At 39.2% G+C, this 19,200-nt stretch overlaps 3 protein-coding genes across 4 annotated transcripts; all 3 read left to right on the plus strand.

Moving 5' to 3' along the window:
* The first annotated feature begins 3,713 nt into the window (after nucleotides 1-3,713).
* Nucleotides 3,714-5,063, plus strand: LOC126799872 (aspartic proteinase PCS1). The gene has a single exon (XM_050527137.1). The coding sequence runs from the start codon at nucleotides 3,747-3,749 to the stop codon at nucleotides 5,061-5,063; it is 1,317 nt and encodes a 438-aa protein (XP_050383094.1). The 5' UTR covers nucleotides 3,714-3,746.
* A 5,618-nt stretch (nucleotides 5,064-10,681) lies between these two features.
* Nucleotides 10,682-13,296, plus strand: LOC126800947 (laccase-17-like). Its single transcript, XM_050528379.1, has 6 exons — nucleotides 10,682-10,844; nucleotides 10,928-11,079; nucleotides 11,175-11,419; nucleotides 11,522-11,650; nucleotides 11,782-12,765; nucleotides 12,927-13,296. The coding sequence occupies exons 1-6, from the start codon at nucleotides 10,710-10,712 to the stop codon at nucleotides 13,055-13,057; spliced, it is 1,776 nt and encodes a 591-aa protein (XP_050384336.1). The 5' UTR covers nucleotides 10,682-10,709; the 3' UTR covers nucleotides 13,058-13,296.
* Nucleotides 13,297-14,239: 943 nt separating this feature from the next.
* Nucleotides 14,240-18,975, plus strand: LOC126799013 (probable protein S-acyltransferase 16). Of its 2 annotated transcripts, XM_050526122.1 has the most exons (7): nucleotides 14,240-14,617; nucleotides 16,977-17,069; nucleotides 17,145-17,246; nucleotides 17,478-17,555; nucleotides 17,634-17,732; nucleotides 17,899-17,994; nucleotides 18,342-18,975. In XM_050526122.1, the coding sequence occupies exons 1-7, from the start codon at nucleotides 14,345-14,347 to the stop codon at nucleotides 18,447-18,449; spliced, it is 849 nt and encodes a 282-aa protein (XP_050382079.1). In that variant the 5' UTR covers nucleotides 14,240-14,344; the 3' UTR covers nucleotides 18,450-18,975. The 2 variants fall into 2 exon arrangements, with proteins under 2 accessions (XP_050382079.1, XP_050382077.1); XM_050526120.1 differs by having other exon boundaries at nucleotides 17,478-17,732.
* Nucleotides 18,976-19,200: the final 225 nt, after the last annotated feature.

A 19,200-nucleotide genomic window follows, 5' to 3' on the forward strand; every position in this document is an offset into this window, starting at 1 on the left:
GATCACACAAGGGCTGCACGGCATCACTCTTGGTCCAACTAGGAGTAGCTAGGCCGGCCTCCTCTTCTCCTTCTTCAACTCGAACATGATTTCCTTGTTCAACTAGGAATGCATCTCGGCAACTCTTCTTCCTTTCCAAATATGATTTGTCTTTCCTGAAAAGAAATCGTCGATTAAGGAATAGGAAAGAATGAAAATAGGAAAGTAGAGTCCTAGTCGAGTAAGGAATCCTAGCTCAATAAGGAGTTCTAACACTTAGCACAATTTCATCATCAATTCATTCCAAATTCGAAATAGCTCTCCTTAGAACATAGAAATGACAAATATGAACCTAAAACAACTAAATAAGAAGTAACAAAGCATAAGAGTAGGGCATATAAACATTATGAACGTCACACTTCGTTCTCCTATCAGCAATCACTCACTCATACGCCAAACCACTAAGAATCACCAGATATAAGAAAGCTTTTAAAATGATTATGGTTACCCCATAATATCGTTGGTTAAACGTGACAACGAAAGGTTTATGAGAGACTCCACAACATAAAAATAAAATTATTGTTAGAATTGATTTCTTAAAATTTAAAACTTTGTCCAGTCGAGTGGGGATTAGTGGATTAAATATATCAAGCTTTTCCAAAAAATCTTGAACAAAAGAGTGCAAGTGTATAACAGGTGTCATTACACCTCGATTAATGAAACTGTTGTACCTAGATTATAAAGTTCTAAATAATATAGATCGTCTATACAATTCATTCAAATAAAAGAGTTTCTAAGACAGATAGAGAAAAATTTCAAGAATGATACGAAGTTAAGTCCGCTTTTAATTTATATACACTAAATTTCAAGACATAAATTTTCATACGTCGAATTTCAAGTACATTTTAACATAAATTTTCATACCTCAAATTTCAAAGTATATTTTAACATAAGTACATGATGTTAATAACACCGTTAACTTCATGTGAATATTCACTTGTCAGAGGGTAGTTTAGTACCCTTTTTTTTCTCATCTCTCACACTTTCATTCACCCTAAATTTCCAGACAACCAGAGCACGCACCCCTCCTCTCTCCATGTACAGAGACCACCCCAAGTCTCCCTCCATAATGACAATTCAGTGAATTCACAACCACTACATCTCCACTTTCCAGATCCACCACAAACCAAAGTATAATTGGAGTTGAACCTCACCCATCCCATCCCAACCTCTACAACCCGAAATTCATAAACTACCACTATACAATGACCGCAACCCGATCTGAAACAAGTTGATGTCGCCGACTAGGACAACATGGATTTCCAAGAGCTTGAGATTGAGGTTCTCCTACGGCAACAGTGGCCCCGCCTGTAAAATCGACCTTTTCGTGAGGGTTGATTAATTAGAGAGATAAGTCTCGATCTCTGCCGTAACAACCTCAGCTGGTTGTGGTGGTTGAGTATGGGATTGTGCTTTCATGTCACTACCTCCTTGAAGGGCAAAGATGGTGGTAGAAGGCTAGAGGCTAGTGGTGAGGTTGGGGCGGAGATGTGGAGTGTGGTGCTGGCTAAAGAGGTTGTGATAAGAAGCAAAATAGATGTAGATGTTTCTTACCATTTTACCCTAATAAATAGGACGGGCATCACTAACGTCATGCACGTTTGTTTAGCTAGTCATATAATCTGATGTACCAAAATTAATGTTTTAGAATTTGATGTATAGAACTTAAGAGTGGCCCAAACTTCATGTACATCTACTAAATTTTTTCCCGATAGATATGCACTCAACCAGCTAACCATAAACAGACAATGCTTTATTTATTTATACATAACGGTAATCGTAGAAAGATCACTTGACATGTAACTAGAAATCACTAAACTTGTGTCAATTCACACCCCCGCAACGATTTTCTACGTATAAACATCGATGGTTAACTAATTTTAATCGAGATTTGATATTTGTTTGAATATGGATTTTCCTATATGTCTGTAGAACGGGAATCTGGAAACAAATAAGAATACAAACATGTGTACAAATAAAATGTAATTTAATGATAATCAAGCGTGAGGTTACAATCTTTATGAACTCCTCTGATTCTATCTCCGTATGTAATTTGACTCAGTGGTGACGTGCACTTAATCTTGAGAATTTTGAGTTTAGATTTAGATTTGATGAAGAACGAGCAATTTGATAACTTGATGATTCTTCGTGGACTTGAGTTTGATTTTGGATTTAATGAAGAACGAGCGATTTAGTAACTTGATGATTCTTCGTAGACTTGGGAGACTTTGGGATTTCTCGAATTTGGGATTTCTCGAGAGTGATCTCGCTCTCTCTTGTGTTGAAGTCGAAGTAGGGGGTCTTTCTCTTGAGCTCTAGTACATTTTCTCTTGCTCAACTGATTTTCTCTCTTTTTCTCAAGTCCCATCTCTTTATGTTGGAATGAGTACTTATAGTGTCAAGGCTTCTATTTTATAAAATATTTTAATGACACTAAAATAATAATATTTATTTAATTGTATAATTAAATCAATATGTATTTTCTGATTAATTTAATAAATAGTTATTCTCATAACTAAATTAAGTAGAAAATAATTGATTTAATTATAACCGTTAAAGAATTTATTAATTTAATCAAATGTCTGATTACCATTTCGAATCGTCAATGACATTCAATTTCCGATTTAAGTCAGAATCACGTAGCTTCGATTACAATAATCTATTTATGTGCTAACACGAGTTTTATTCGGATCCGCACTAACTTTGTTGACTTTTAGGTCACGTGTGTAATTTTTTCAGATTCTTGATCGATTTAATAATTTAATGAAGATAATTTATTTTATTAAATTTCATGTGTCTACAATGTGTAAGGGTCTAATACCTGAACCCATCAGGCCATGACGGTACATGATTGAGTCTCTAAAGTCCGCCCTAAAGATATCCCTAAAGATATCCCATATCTGAATTTGTCCGAAGTGCCCTTGTTTTGTAGGACAAGAAAAAGATAGACTATCCCCTTGCATGGGGCCCTTTGGGGCAAATTGCAATTTGGCAGCTGTCCAATTCTGTCACAGACCTCCCTCCCCCTCACGATAAGAAGAGTCATCGACTTAGCCTACAGCCATAACACCACCATACTTTGGGCACGAGGGTCATTATCGTATTCAATTCCATTCTTCACATACTAAATGCTAAAGGATGATGCCACAGACCCAAAATAGCCGCCCCTAAAATCTAGCATATTTTACACGGTAGTGACGAAAATCTGGAGATGTTTACTCGAGTCCCACATCGAGTATGAATCTTGTGAACCTGTTTTAATCGAACACACAAGCATTTATTTCCGATTAGACTCCATTCATTGGATCCTTAAATGCCTAAACAACGCGGAAAATTATTGAACTAATGATCATTTGCTACTAAATTTCAATATTCCGGAGTACTACAAAATATCTAATTGTCTGTCGAGCTAGACGCGACAGTTGGAACACAGTCGTTTGACTCCTCGTTATAATGGATCTCACCGTCTTAGATCTTTCCGGAGCAGGAAACCTGAGGAAAATCAAGATTCCTCTGAAGAAAGACTTGAGTCTTATACATCAGAGAGCATTCAAGACATTCAGACTCTTCACACTGTGTCCCTTCAATATTAGACACTCCCACATTGTCCTCATTAATTCTCAAAATCTCAACCCTTCTTCTTCCACATTGTGCTCCACTCTCTCTCACTGTTCCGTTTCAAACCACATAGTATATTAAACCCCGCCATGAAACCTTGCACTTCCTGCAACTCCATACCAATCACACGTCTCAAGTTCAACTCTTTCCTTCTACTTCTCACTCTCACTTCCACTCTATGTTCCTCTTTGACTCCACCACTCATTTTGCCCCTCAAAACTCAAGAAATTCCATCTGGGTCCTTCCCCAAGTCACCCAACAAGCTCCCATTTCATCACAATGTCACCCTCACCGTCTCCGTCACCGTCGGCACGCCGCCCCAGAACGTCTCGATGATCATCGACACCGGAAGTGAGCTCTCCTGGCTTAACTGCAACAGGACCCGAAACTTCACTTTCGACCCGACCCGGTCCAGTTCCTACAAGCCCATCCCGTGCTCCTCGTCCACCTGTACTACCCGGACCCGGGACCTATCCATACCCGCCTCCTGCGACGACAAAAAGCTCTGCCACGCCACACTGACCTACGCCGACTTCTCGTCGTCGGAGGGGAACCTCGCCGCCGACGCATTCTCCATCGGAAGCTTCGAGACTTCGGGTCTGGTTTTCGGGTGCATGGACTCCATATTCGACCCGAACTCCGAGGAGGACTCGAAGAACACCGGGTTAATGGGCATGAACCGCGGCTCGCTCTCTTTCGTAACGCAAATGGAGTTCCCGAAATTCTCGTACTGCATCTCGGGGTCCGATTTCTCGGGAGTCTTGCTTCTCGGGGACACCAATTTCTCGTGGGTCGCGCCGCTGAACTACACTCCGTTGATCCAAATCTCGACCCCGTTGCCGTACTTCGACCGCGTCGCCTACACCGTCCAACTGGAAGGCATTAAGGTCGCCAACAAGCTCCTCCCGATACCCAAGTCCGGGTTCGAACCCGACCATACCGGGGCGGGTCAAACCATGGTCGACTCGGGCACCCAGTTCACTTTCCTTCTCGGGCCGGTTTACACCGCGCTCCGAACCGAGTTCCTGAACCAAACCGCCCACCTTCTCCGGGTCTATGAGGATCAGAACTTCGTGTTCCAAGGAGCTATGGACTTGTGCTACCGGGTCGGGTTGAACCAGTCCAAGCTTCCGCAGCTACCTTCGGTGACGCTAATGTTTCGGGGCGCCGAGATGAAAGTCACGGGTAATCAGTTGCTGTATCGGGTACGGGGCGAGGTGAGGGGTAATGATTCCCTGTATTGCTTCACATTTGGGAACTCTGACCTTTTGGGTGTGGAGGCGTTTGTGATTGGTCACCATCATCAGCAGAACGTGTGGATGGAGTTTGACCTCCATAACTCTCGCATCGGATTGGCTGAGGTGCAGTGTGATTTGGCGGGTCAGAAATTTGGGCTCAATGTATGATAGCTCCTCCCGGTGTGGACTGTGTGGTTATTTTTATGATAGTATGTAGGTAAGTACCATGGTAGTTACAGTGGTCCTCGACTATATCATCGTCATCATTTATTCATTTTGTGAGTGGCTCCATCTTAGGTTGGTTAGACGTGTGGACGGTTTTGATTAGAGCATAGCAGATTACATTTTGGTGTTTTGGGTAGAAATAATAGATTAGATTAGAATAAGAGTGCTGCAAAAATTTATTTATTTTGCAAAATTATGGGTAGCAAGTGAAGTGAGAACTGAGTTTTGTGAAGTATATGATATACTGTAGAATTATTTAAATAAACAGTTAACTGTTTTAACAGTTTATTTATATAATTCTTTTGTATTCTAGGTTTGTGCACTTGCAATTTATTGATTTATGGATGGAAGTTTTTATGTGAATCAACTTTGTTAACATTCTTAAGAACTATGTTTATGTATCTTTAATATCGCATTGTTTTTCACTTTGAGTATAACTTAACATGTTACACTAATAAATGAGGATAATAAGAGAGCAAGACCATTAGCAAACACATCGCTGAGGAAGCAATGACAGTATCATACATTCATACTATCAAGATTGCGGTTATGGTTGTCTATAGCAACTTATTTTGTGGTATTGCTTAGAGAAGTTGAGATACCATTTTGAGGAACCGTCAATTTCAGCACAATGTGTGGTTGGAATTTTAAATGGAAATGACTAGTGAGCAACCAACATGATCAATGGTTGGCAGCGTAAAAGTATTTCATTATGACTCCATGTCTACCTTGATCAGCTACTGTCAATATCTACGATGATTGAGTGAATAACTGTTAGAAAAAACAGTGATATATTGTATATATAATTTAATAAATTAAATTATAAATAATTATAAAGCAGAAATCAAACATTTAACTCTAATAACGAAGAACACGAAAAAAGAAATTCGACCAAAATACCGAACGTTTGGTGATGGAAGAACTAGTCGAGACGTGTGTGATACCACACTGTCCTTAAGACGTTTACGCCTCCTCTACCGGTGCAAGGATGCTCGGCGCTTGTCTCCCAGGATATAACGACTAAACAATTCTAGGAAGTTGCACTACTAATTAGAACCCTCAACGAACTCGAAAGGTACCTCTTTCTATCACTAGAGAACAACTAAGAACTTTGAGAGTGAGAGAGCAGATTGTGTTTTTGATGGATGATTTACAAAGAAATGATGGTGGCTATTTATACAGTGAGGATTTGCAATCAGCAATGAATAAGATGGTTGTTATAGAAATCAAAAGATCATAACATATTTGAGTTACATATGTTACAAGCACTGATTTCAATCTGTTATAATTCTCCATAACACACAATAACATAGTTGTTACAAGAGAATAATTTGAACAAGAAATGCAAAAAGAATCTGCGTTCCGAATTAAGACCCTCAATTCGGTGTTGCATTCGTGTCCGCAGGTCGCACGGGCATACATGAGTTTTCCTTGTGACCTGAGATTTGCACCCCCCCCCCCCACTCCCGTGCGCGTGTGCGAGAAAGTATAAAGAGGCTTACACACTTTACAATCCATACACAATGGATTCTATATAAAGTCTTTTCAACACTTCTCTTTCCAATGTGGGACAAACATTTTTCCCTCATTCTAAATAGCCATCTTTGAGTGACAATTTCTTATTCACCCCCAAACCAAATTACACAAACAAACATATGATCTTGTAGCCCTCATTAAGGAGAACTCAAATCTATGTTCATCTTTGATTAATTATAAGTTTAACTTAATTTAATTAATTAATTAAAATTTAATTTTAAATAATTTATTAACCATTTTTCTAACAATAACTATACCGCCAGTTAACAACATTACTCGAGAAGCTAAGTACAATAGCAAGGAATGCCGATTTGAGGACTTCTAATGATATTTGTTTGTTGTTAGTTTGTAAAAGATGCTAAAGAACAAGTATGACAAATGTTGAGTTCAACTCAAAATGGGCTATCACAAATAGGAGTAATCACAGAATGTTTGTTAAAAAGTACATGTTTATAGAGATTAGGGAATAGAGAGAAGAAAAAAAACAGTAGAAGAACATAACACATGTTTAAACCTCATTAGCTAAATAACCCTAATGACATTTAATAATAATAATAATAATAATAATAATAATAATAATAATAATAATAATAATAATAATAATACTCCGGGTATTCCAGAGTGTTTTTTAAGAGGTGAAACAACGGTTTTGCATCACTAGCAGTGATCTTTCATTTATTCCGGTCAAGACATGGCGTAGTTGTGGTGGTTCAAGCAAAGAGAGGCGTTGGTTTCTCCGGCAAAACCCCGTGGATCCCAACCCAATTGCTACAAGGATTCCAAGTGGTTTAGAGAACCAGGTTTCACTCGGGTAAGGAGGAAGGCTAGAAACTGTCAGTAAAGATTCTAATTCTGGTTGGAATACAAGATGACTACCTAACAATGGTTTTAGCGGTTGCGGGTGTAATAGAGGGGGTGCCCATGACATCGATAGGATCAGATTTGATGGGAGCGACGCCGTGGGAGGTTTGGTAACATGTTGCAAGTGTATCATCAGAGCTGATGGAGGGGCGGATGATCGAACTTCTTTACTGACAAGGAAGATGACGATTGTTGGGTGGAGGCACAAACCTGCTAGGATTTTGGCCGGGTGCACTCAGGCTCCTGGGTCTGGGTCTAGACTCAAACTTAAGTGGGTTCAATTTGGGGATTGGGTCTTTATGCTTGATCTCCAAAAAAAAGTTGATTAGTTCTAACAAGGGCGATGATGTCGTTTAGATCTCAACGTCCCTCATCTAAGATATGAAAGGGTGAATCGTTTTTATTTTACTCTAGGTACTACTTGTTGCACACCAATTAAGGTCCTAAGTGACAATAATATCTTTTGTTGGGGTTTCATAGACTGTTCGGTTCACTATTGATAATTTAGGTTTATTTGTGCGTAATTTATAATGAATGTTACATGTCATATGATTGATACTTGTACCGGGTAACTTTGTTACCACCTTAGTTAGTTAGGTTTAAGATAACTTATGATGCACGTGTCTTTTACTTAGTTAATAGAACTATTATTTTTTTTAAAAAAAAACCTCATTAGCTAAATCATCAAAAATAGTTTTATCTTTTTAAGTAAATGATGGTTTTGGTGGAGATAAACTTTTTTGCGGATGCTATTGCAAATACGAAAAATTCTTAGGTGCGGACTCCCTTACCACATGGCAATGGGGCAGCCCAATAAAAATGCAGCAATTTATTTCCAAATTTCTATTTTACCCTCATTTATTTCCAACACAATACCCAAAATAGCCCTTGTTATGTTCTTATTGGACAGCCTCATCGCCACCTATGCGATCGCCCCACACAAGAACTTCTCTGCCAAGACGTGACACTCGATTGGCCTTCTAGGTTGGACTCAATCATTGTCTCTACACCTCTCGGCGACTTGTGCTTTGTATTTTGTCTAAGAAAAAAGTTCACCATCGGTACCCAAACTATTGTGGCAAGGTCAATGTAGTACCCCAACTCTGAGTTGTACCAATGTAGTACCCCAACTTGTAATTTGCTATCAACGAAGGGTCTGAGCCTAATTTCCGTTACGGCTCCGATATCTCGTTCACGTGTCCTGCACGTGACCACACAAAAAATTCAACAGCGGTACCCAAACTCTTGTGGCAAGGTCAATGTAGTATCCAAACTCTGAGTTGTACCAATGTAGTACCCAAACTCGTTTTTCGCTATCAATGAGGGGTCTGAGGCCAATTTATGTCATGGTTTCATCTTCTGGATCAAAATAAAAAGGGTATTTACCTAAATAACTCTATGTGGGTTCTAAGGCCATAAATAAGAAACTCTTACAATAAATATCTAAAATTAAGAAACAACTTACAAATTGGGCAAAACACCAACTCATTCTCATTATGCTCCGGACGCCTCACCACCACAGGGCGACATCGAGGAGCTCCACCTCCTCTCATCCCCACCGCCTCCTCCTTCACCACCAACACCATCTTCGAGCTCCTCCACCTCTCCTTGGAACCCCTGATCCATCGGCACGTCACGATTGCAGAACTTCACTATGAGATTCTCGACCGCTGACTGCGCCGCTTTACATGCCTCGAATGTCGTAGGTGGAGGGAGAGAATGTCGTAGGTGGAGGATGTGAGGGAGACGATGTTGTGGCTCAAGGCGGAGCTGCCGAACTGGGAGAAGTCGTCATCGTGATTGAAGAGTTTGGAAGAAACACAACCCGTAGTGTTGTTTTGCCTCGAAATCTGAGCTCAGAAATACAGTGTGGAAGGAGTGAGAGTGGATGAGAATGAAAAGAAAAGGAGAAAAGACGAGAAGTTATGACACGTGACCCAAAAGATGGAGTTGTGATAGAAATTGGCTTCAGACCCCTCGTTGATAGAGAAAAACGAGTTTGGGTACTACATTGGTACAACTCAAAGTTGGGGTACTACACTGATCTTGCCACAAGAGTATGGGTACCGATGTTGAAAAATTTTTTGTAGTCACGTGCGGGACATGTGACCGAGATAACGAAGCCGTAACGGAAATTGGGCTCAGACCCTTCGTTGATAGTGAATTACAAGTTTGGGTACTACATTGGTACAACTCAGAGTTGAGGTACTACATTGACATTGCCACAATAATTTGGGTACCGATGACGAAATTAACTTTTTGTCTAATTAGGATGATTGTTTACATGGATTTTACCAGTAATTTTCTTTCATTTTGTAGAGATAAATATTTTAAAGTAAAAGAGTTTGGCAGCTACAACCAAAGTGGCAAGACATGAAGTTGTAGACCAGCCATTTACTTGCATGAAACCTTTTTTTCACCACTAAAAATCTTCAAGGCACATAAGTTTACGAATTTAATCACGTCACCCAAGAGATAAATTTTATCTGTTGAATTGAATAAAAAATTATGAAATATATCATTTTCTTGATTGTTGTATGGCATCTGTTTCAATCTAAAAGAACAACATCAATATATCAAAGTGAATTAATATGCCTGCGCAACGGGTTTGTAGCGTTTCCACTGATGTTGACAAATCAAGCACTGCTGATGTTCTAATAAACCACTAACGAATTAAGTATATCGATTTCCATTGACATCAAAGCTGTTAAATTTAAACCAGTGACATCTAACAAGATGGTGTAACATCTTCCTTCGTTTTCCTTGATTAACAAGTATGAAAGGTAGGAGGTTGAAGGCTACCAAGCACCATGCCCATTAGTCCAGTTTTCTTCTTTCTTCACGCTTAATTTGACATAAACACCCATGTACTTCCACCTGTAAAAGGGGCAATTCAGGACGTTCAAGTCAAACCGTTAGAGAAATAATTAGTTAGTAACTTGGTATAATCTGGCTTGATCAGCACTCTAAAGTAAAGCCTGACCAGCAGCTCACGTCTGGTTTCAAACATCTAATTGGTTGCTGAAGGCATAGGTTTACTCATACCAAATCACCTAATTAACACTTGCAACATATGAAGCTTGGCATTCTCAGCTCACCCTATAAAATGCTTCATCAATCTGCTGTTTTCTCATCCAACACAGCTCCATCTCAGATTTCTGAAATTGAGATAGGAGAAAGGAAAAAAAATAAATGGGTTCTAGTCTTCCTGCATCACCAGCATTGTCAATGGCTATGATTTTCTTTTCAACTTGCGCGTTCTTTTGTGTACTGCCGCAGCTAGCAGTGGCGAAGCATGCAGGGGTTACCAGGCACTACAAGTTTAATGTATGTACTCCAATTTACCATATAGTGAAATAGATTGTTCTAGGGTCTGTTTGTTAACATACTTAGGTTATTGTTTTGTGCAGATCAAGTCTCAAAGTGTGACCAGACTTTGTCAAACGAAGAGCATTATAACCGTGAATGGGCAGTTTCCTGGGCCTAAAATCATAGCAAGGGAAGGCGACAGGCTAGTGATCAAGGTGGTCAATCATGTTCAGAACAATGTCACACTTCATTGGTATGTTAGCTTGAGATACATTACTAACTCATTGCCGTCGATTAAGTTTTCACGGCGAATGCTAATTAAGAATCGGTTTACATTTTGATGGCCAGGCATGGAATCAGGCAATTAAGGAGTGGATGGGCAGATGGACCTTCATATATAACTCAGTGCCCAATTCAGACAGGGCAGAGTTATGTTTATAACTTCACCATCACTGGCCAGAGAGGCACACTGTGGTGGCATGCCCACATCTCTTGGCTTAGGGCAACCCTCTATGGGTCTATTGTCATTCTCCCTAAGAAACATGTGCCTTACCCATTCCCCCAACCCTTCAAAGAAGTCCCCATCGTCTTTGGTAAGTAGTTCAATATTCCAATCTTAATTTGTTAGAAATCCCAGCTGATAAGAGTGTAAGCTTGGCAACTAACTGATAATGAAATTTGTTTCAAACTTGCAGGAGAATGGTGGAAAGCAGATACAGAAACAGTGATCAACCAAGCCACGAAAACAGGGTCAGGACCAAATGTCTCTGATGCCTACACCATCAATGGTCTTCCAGGGCCTTTGTATAACTGCTCAGCGAAAGGTATATATATATGGCATGGGGTCACATTTTCTTTTTTCACATCACTGGTTTGACATTGTTAAATTTGAATTTAGAGGAATTGTAGATTGGAAAAATAAGATTATGATCATGTAAGATTTTTCAATTCACAGATACATTCAAGCTCAAGGTGAAGCCTGGGAAGACCTATCTGATTCGTTTGATCAACGCTGCACTAAACAATGAGCTGTTCTTCAGCATTGCTAATCACACTTTCACTGTGGTCGAAGCCGATGCAGTGTATGTGAAGCCTTTTAATACCAAAGTTGTTCTCATCACACCAGGACAGACCACCAATGTCCTATTGAGAACCAAATCCAAGTCCCCAAGTGCCACATTTGTCATGGCAGCTAGGCCTTATGTCTCCGGCCCAGCTGCCTTTGACAACTCTACCACCACAGGTCTACTTCAATATGAAACTTCTGTCTCAAGCAACCATGACAAAAACAAAAACAAGAACAAGAAGAAGCTGCCTCTTCTCACACCAGTGCTTCCAAAGCTCAATGACACAATGTTCTCAATGAACTACAACATGAAAATCCGCAGCTTGGCCAATCCCAAATTTCCATCTGCAAGCGTCCCCAAAACCGTGGACAAAAACTTCTTCTTCACAGTTGGTCTGGGACTAAGTCCTTGCTCAAATAACCAAAACTGCCCTGGCCCAAACAACACCAAGGTCGCCGCGGCAATCAACAATGTATCATTTGTGCAACCTAATACTGCCCTCCTCCAAGCACATTTCTTCAACAAATCAAAGGGTGTGTACACCACAGATTTTCCAGCCAACCCACTAGTCAAATTCAACTACACAGGTACTCCACCAAGCAACATTGCTGTGAGCACTGGGACTAAGGTTGCAGTGCTGCCATTCAACACTAGAGTGGAGCTTGTTCTGCAAGACACTAGCATTATTGGGGCTGAGAGCCACCCACTTCATCTTCATGGATTCAATTTCTTTGTGGTGGGCTTTGGTTTTGGAAATTTCGATCCTAAAAATGACCCTAAGAAGTACAACCTTGTCGATCCTGCTGAGAGGAACACAGTTGGTGTGCCCTCTGGTGGGTGGGTTGCGCTACGCTTCCTTGCTGATAATCCAGGTAATTACTTATATGCCAAGTAATTAACTAATATTCTCATGCTATATATCTGACATGTTATGTTGTTAGATGTTTTCCTATCTCGAACATTATACTTGATCTTTTATGCACATATATGCATTCTGATTTTGTTCCTTTCTTTCTATTTGGTGATGCAATAGGCGTTTGGTTCATGCACTGCCACTTAGAAGTGCACACCAGCTGGGGATTGAAGATGGCATGGGTTGTCACCGACGGAAAGAAGCGCCACCAGAAGCTGCCTCCACCTCCCTCAGATCTTCCCAAATGTTAAGATCAGGACGTGCTCATATATTTTGTTTGGTTTTGTTGTCTTGTCTTGTCTTGTTGCTCCTCAAAATAGGGTTGTGTTTAGAAAGGTTTCCAAGGCTTTTATAGGCCAAGACAGTTTGTTGAATTAGTGATGTTTCCCATCCTATGAAAGAAGTACTGGGTGGGAGTTTTGACTTTTGCATGTAATGCCTGTGATTCTTGTACTGAATGCAATTTATAGATCATCATGTTTCGTTCTAATTAATTACTGTTTGCCTCTATTACAAAGCTCTACAACTCTAACTGAAGACATTTATACTCACATCAATCAAAGGAGCTTAACTATCGTCTTTCTGTTCTTACAAAGAAAAGAAAAGAAAAGTTCCTTAATTTGTTCTCCAATTTTATCGAAGTTCACTATACACTTGTTCATTTTATGATTGTATCAAATTCATTATAGGTACACTTATCAAATCTATCATTTCTACTGTGTAAAATAAAATTATAGGAATCACTTATTTTATTGCTGATTGATAAAGGGAGTTTCATAGTGTTATGAATTTCAGAAGTACTTCTCAAACTTCTTTGAACACTTGGCATTGCAACTCTGATGATAGTCCTACGAACGGTAGGACTTTGCGTTAGTTTTGTACGGCAACAACAGCACTCAAAGAGTGAGCTTCATGGCTTCATCTAATGATCGACCATAAGGCAATTAGTTTCAATTTAATCGTACATATAGAATCAGATTTTACTAGTAAAAAATAAAATCAGAAAGAGGGAAATGCATTTATACATGGAATAGAACTATATATCATATAGGAAAAAAAATATTTCAAAAGGATGGCTAAGATACAATAGAAAATCATATTTAAATTCTCAACAAATACATCAACTATAATATCACTTTAAGTCATGATTTCTATTCTTTAAGACATTTCTTAGATGAGACTCCATCTATCAATTCCATTGATTGTGCCTAACTGATATTAGGCAAGCAATCAACCTCCTTCTGTTGCTTGGGGGTTAGTCAGTTAATCTGTCCTTTTCTTCCATGGATTCTATTTTGGGCAAAACAAACCAAATACAGGATCCTTTTCAAGCAACAGAAATTCTCAAGGGCAATCCCGTAAATTTCGCTCTCAACCAGTCTCTTAGATTTTACAAACTTGCAACACACCCCAAAACTCTCTCCGCACTTTTTTTCAGCTTTAAATATTAAAAAAACGACACTACCCGCCACAGGGAGTCGCCGTCGTTTTTGCGCCGGTGCCTCCGTCTCCGACGAAACCTCCGTCCTCTCACAAAAATGGCGCGAACCGTCGGGTTCTCTCTGCCGGTGGCCGTCGTCGTCGTCGCCATCGGCTACATCTACTTCTCCACCGTCTTCGTATTCCTAGACCGGTGGTTCGGTCTCTGGTCGTCGCCGGGGTTGATGAACGCCGCCATTTTCACGGCCGTCGCCGCTATGTGTATTTATACCTACACCGTATCAGTTTTCCGGGATCCGGGTCGGGTCCCCGCCACGTACATGCCCGATGTTGAGGATTCCGAAAACCCTATCCACGAGATCAAGCGCAAGGTATCCAAATTCACATTCTTTAATTCCATTAAAATTTGATTTCAATTTATTTGTGAATGTGTTTGAATTTGCTTAAGATTTTATATGTTTGAAGTTGCTTGAGGTTTATGTGATGGCAATTTTTGTGTGTAAAATGCTGATGATATAGAGCTGTGTTATGTTTCGGTGAATCGAATTTGGCTAGAGAGAAAATCAGGGTGTTTTGTTTTGGATTGAGATGTTAGAATTATGGTGAGAATGATTTATGAATGTTTATAGTTTAGCTGAGCTCTGATTTGGAGTGAGGACAATAGGCAGAATAACATGTTAAAGAGTGTTTTACTAGTGGATTCGCTTGATAAAGTTATGTGCTTTAGTTGTTACAAACGAATCGTGCTTACATAGAAAAGAATCGAAGCCATTAATATTGATTGAAAAGGAAGGGAAGTGAGCAACTTGAGCTTTGAACCTGGGATGTTACGAATCCTTGAACTTTTGTAAGTTCATGGAAAAGATTCCAAATATGGCGTGGAATGTTTGGTCAATGAGCAAGAAGATAAGTGGGATTGAACCTTGTGTCAATGTGTGCTATGCACTTGGGGGGACATGTGATTCCTAGTTCCGAAATTGTCAGTTTTTGGGTCTCTAAATAGCATTTTCTTGAGTCAGCTTCTATTTTTGATGGAAAGATGAGATATTTGATTGAGATTATTGTCGTGATCTTTGCCCCCCAGATGAATGTGAAACTGTTATGTGGGATCAGTACTGAGTCCAATAGGGTTTGCTCAACCTTCATCTCTCTATCACTTCCTCTTGGAAATGCATGTTCAGTTGTTTTGAAAACAGTATGATGCTGTTGTGATGAATGAGTGGTGAAGTGAACTTGTAAGTTATGGCAAAGCTGCCAAATATGCCAAGGATTGTGTAGTCGATGAGCAAGCAGATAAGTGGGATCAAACCTCTACTTTGCTAAGTTCTCATGGACATGTGATTACTATTTCCAACACTTATCGGTTACAGGTCTTTGATAAGCATCATTTGATGTCAGCTTCTATTTTTGATGGAAGGATGAGATACCCGATTAAGGTCATTGTCGTGATCATTGATCTTCGACATTAATGTGAACTGCTATCTTTGAATCAAAACCAGTTGCATAAAGGGTTTTCTCGCCCTTCTTTCTCTTTCATTTCCTCGTGGATACGCATATTCAGCTGTTCTGACAACAGCTCAATGCTGTCATATTAAACCAGTGGGGCCAATGCACATGTGTGTCAATATGCTTCAATGTTGATATACGCAGGGTAGATCATAAAACTATATTGAAAAGTTACATTTGGGAAACTAACCAGAGCTGTACTTACTTTTTCAATTCCAGTTTTTATGTTTGATATCCTGTTATTCAGACTTGGCTGCATTTGTTCAGTCAGTCTGCAGCAGAAGATACCAACCTTTTGTAACTCACATCTCTCAGTATGTTCCAAGTCTATTACATTAACCATAAAGATCACAAAAACATAAAGTATACACTAAAATTGAAGCAGTTAGGAGTTTTGAGGTGCTTTTACTTTATATAAAGACAGGATACAACTTATAAGAGTTTGGAATAGGAACTTTACTCTGAATTGGAGGTAGTATTCTCACAGGAGGAGGGGTGGCTTCGTTCAATAGGAGTCAAGGACCCCTTGTATAATACCAATGCTGGTTAGTAAATGAGCTTGCCCCAACAATACGTAAATGGCTAGGGGTAAGACACTTCATCCAAAGAAATGTGCGAGGGCCGATCACACTAACAATTCTCAACTATTTATTGTCAACTTTCAACCTTTCTGATTTTATCAGTAGCTCATTTAGTCTATTTAGTCTTTTCAAGTCTATTTTGTATATTTAGTCTTTTCAAGTCTATTTTGTATAGTTAGTTCATCATTGAATTTGAGATGTTTGGTTCTATCCACCTGTTGAAATTTTATTTTCCACTGATAGTATGCAGTTTCCCAGCTAGACAGTACTTTTGTTGCAACATGCACTTGTACTTGACTTTTTTTTTATGACACCAATTTATCGCTCAAAGTGGTGCGTCATTATATAATCGAAAGTTAATTCATGTTAGGCTTATTTTCACTTGTATATAACTTACTTATGGTCTGTATGTAAGCATGTGGAAATAGACAGATTATATTTATAAATAAATGAAGTTGCTCCTTTTGTTATCTCATTTGATAGGTTTCACCTGTAGTGATTGCTAGTATTCACCAAAAGAAAAGGAAAAAAAAATTTGCAGTTTGTAACTATTATTAGGAATATATAATCTTGCAATGGGATAGGTTATAGCAATGTATGGTTCTTTTCCTGTATATGATTGTTGGGTGGAATGATTGTGCAGGGAGGGGATTTGAGATATTGCCAAAAGTGTTCTCACTATAAGCCAGCTCGCGCACATCATTGCCGTGTATGCAAGAGATGTGTTTTACGAATGGTATGCTTATCTGTGTCTTTTATCTTTCTTGGATATTCTGGATAATGTGTTAAAGTACTGCCTCTTGGTTGCCAGGACCATCATTGCATATGGATAAATAATTGCGTCGGCCATGCAAACTATAAGGTCTTCTTTGTGTTCGTTGTGTATGCTGTTATAGCATGCCTATATTCCCTGGTAAACTACTTCTATCTTTGACCTGGTCATTCTGCTTTTTTTGCTCTTTTGTTTCTCAGCGGTAAATTAACTGTCATATTTTTGTGGGGGTTGAGGTTGGCCTGGTGGGGTCAACATTCAAGATATTTACTGCCAGATTATATAAATCTTTTTAGTGACAACATGATAAATCCTGTTTTGTAATTCATTCTCACTAATTTCAATACTGATTCTGGACTTACAATTTTTCAGGTGTTGCTATTGGGTAGTCTAGCTAATGATTTTGAAAAGGATGAGGAGCAAAGTGCAGACTCTTTTACAACTGTATATGTAAGATTACACTTTGTCTGTATTAGCCATGCATTCACTACCATTTTCTCATGTTTGTTCTTCTATAATTGTTTTCAGATCATTTCGGGGCTATTGCTGTTTCCCTTGTGCATGGCACTGAGTGTGCTTTTAGGTTGGCATATCTACCTCATTTTGCAAAACAAGACCACAATTGAGGTAATTGGTAATTACTAAATTGTCTGACATTCTATTATTAATTTTAAACCAAGATTAATTGCAATTTATCTTTGAATAATTTTCCTCATAGTCAGCTGTGTGGTTGCAACCTCATTCAGAAATCTGCATCACTAATTTATCGGCACTTGCATCTTTCTTCTAACAGTACCATGAAGGGGTAAGAGCTATGTGGCTTGCAGAGAAAGGAGGACAAATCTATTCACATCCATATGATCTTGGTGCTTATCAAAATTTGTCAACGGTATTTTCTTACTCTTCTCCTTTCGCTGATAGTATATGTGTGCTGTTTATAAATTCTTGTTTTCCAATGCATATTTGCAAACATCATTGATATATTTTCTTGCTAACCCTGCCCCCCTCCTCTCCACAGAGGCACAAATTTGGTGTTTACTTTAAATGCACGAAAGCTCCAGGAATTGCCATTGTGTTCTTAGAGACATTACTCACATTAGCTTTCAGTACATGATTTTTTACTCTGTATTTATATATTCTTTTGTGGCTTTTGAGTGATAATGTTATGTCTTCTGGATCAAGAATTTATCTCTTATGTTATGCATCAATTACATTAGCCATGTTCAACTGATGTAGGTACTGGGTCCGAATATTTTTAGTTGGTTACTCCCCACATCAGGACATATCGGATCAGGACTTCGCTTCTGTACCGCCTATGATTACCCTTCCAGTGGTTCAACATAAAACTGAAATTTTCTTGGTCCATCATCTTGGGTTTGCACTGGTGAGAACGAGGCATACCTAGTCTGATGCATTATATAGGGTCGATGGTGCAATGATGTCTGGCAGTCCTTTTCAAATGTCCTCCTGGGAGTTGCTCCAAAACAAGAGAAGCACGTTTCTGTGTCCCTTCCTAATGCAAATCATGGTCTTTTAGATCCTGAAATTGTTTCCTTTCAAGTAACACGATCTTGTGGGAACAATGGAGTATAGTCCTTGTCAATAGCCAAACCTAGTCAGTCTTTGAGAAACTAGACACCAGTTATATCTCTCCTCTTGTTTCAGTAGTTACTCCAAAATCATAGTATACACTTTACAAATGGTCTCAGCGGATAGATTTGTACATAGAGGGAATCAGCACCCCTGCTTAACATTCTGTTGTAGAGGAGACAGAGGGGTCTTTGTGTTCCTTGAAAGAGTTGTAATCCTTTGTATTTTTGTAACATGGAAGTGATGGAACAATAATGGAAGTGATGATTCTCTCTTTTGATTTCTGAATCCTTCTGTTAATTTGACATCTACCCAATTGTCATTCCTGATAGGTATTCTCAGTTTAAGTTTGGAACTGATTTTGATCTCCGCAATTTGGAAGCCTGTTATGCTCTGCTTAAAATACTACAGTCGGTAAAACTCTAGATTGAACTCTGTAAATACGCCAATGCTATGGCTTCATGTAGTAAAACTTACTGACTAAATTTCACATTTTAATCTTCTT

This window comes from Argentina anserina, chromosome 6, assembly GCF_933775445.1.
Source record: "Argentina anserina chromosome 6, drPotAnse1.1, whole genome shotgun sequence".
Taxonomy (NCBI): Eukaryota; Viridiplantae; Streptophyta; class Magnoliopsida; order Rosales; family Rosaceae; genus Argentina; species Argentina anserina.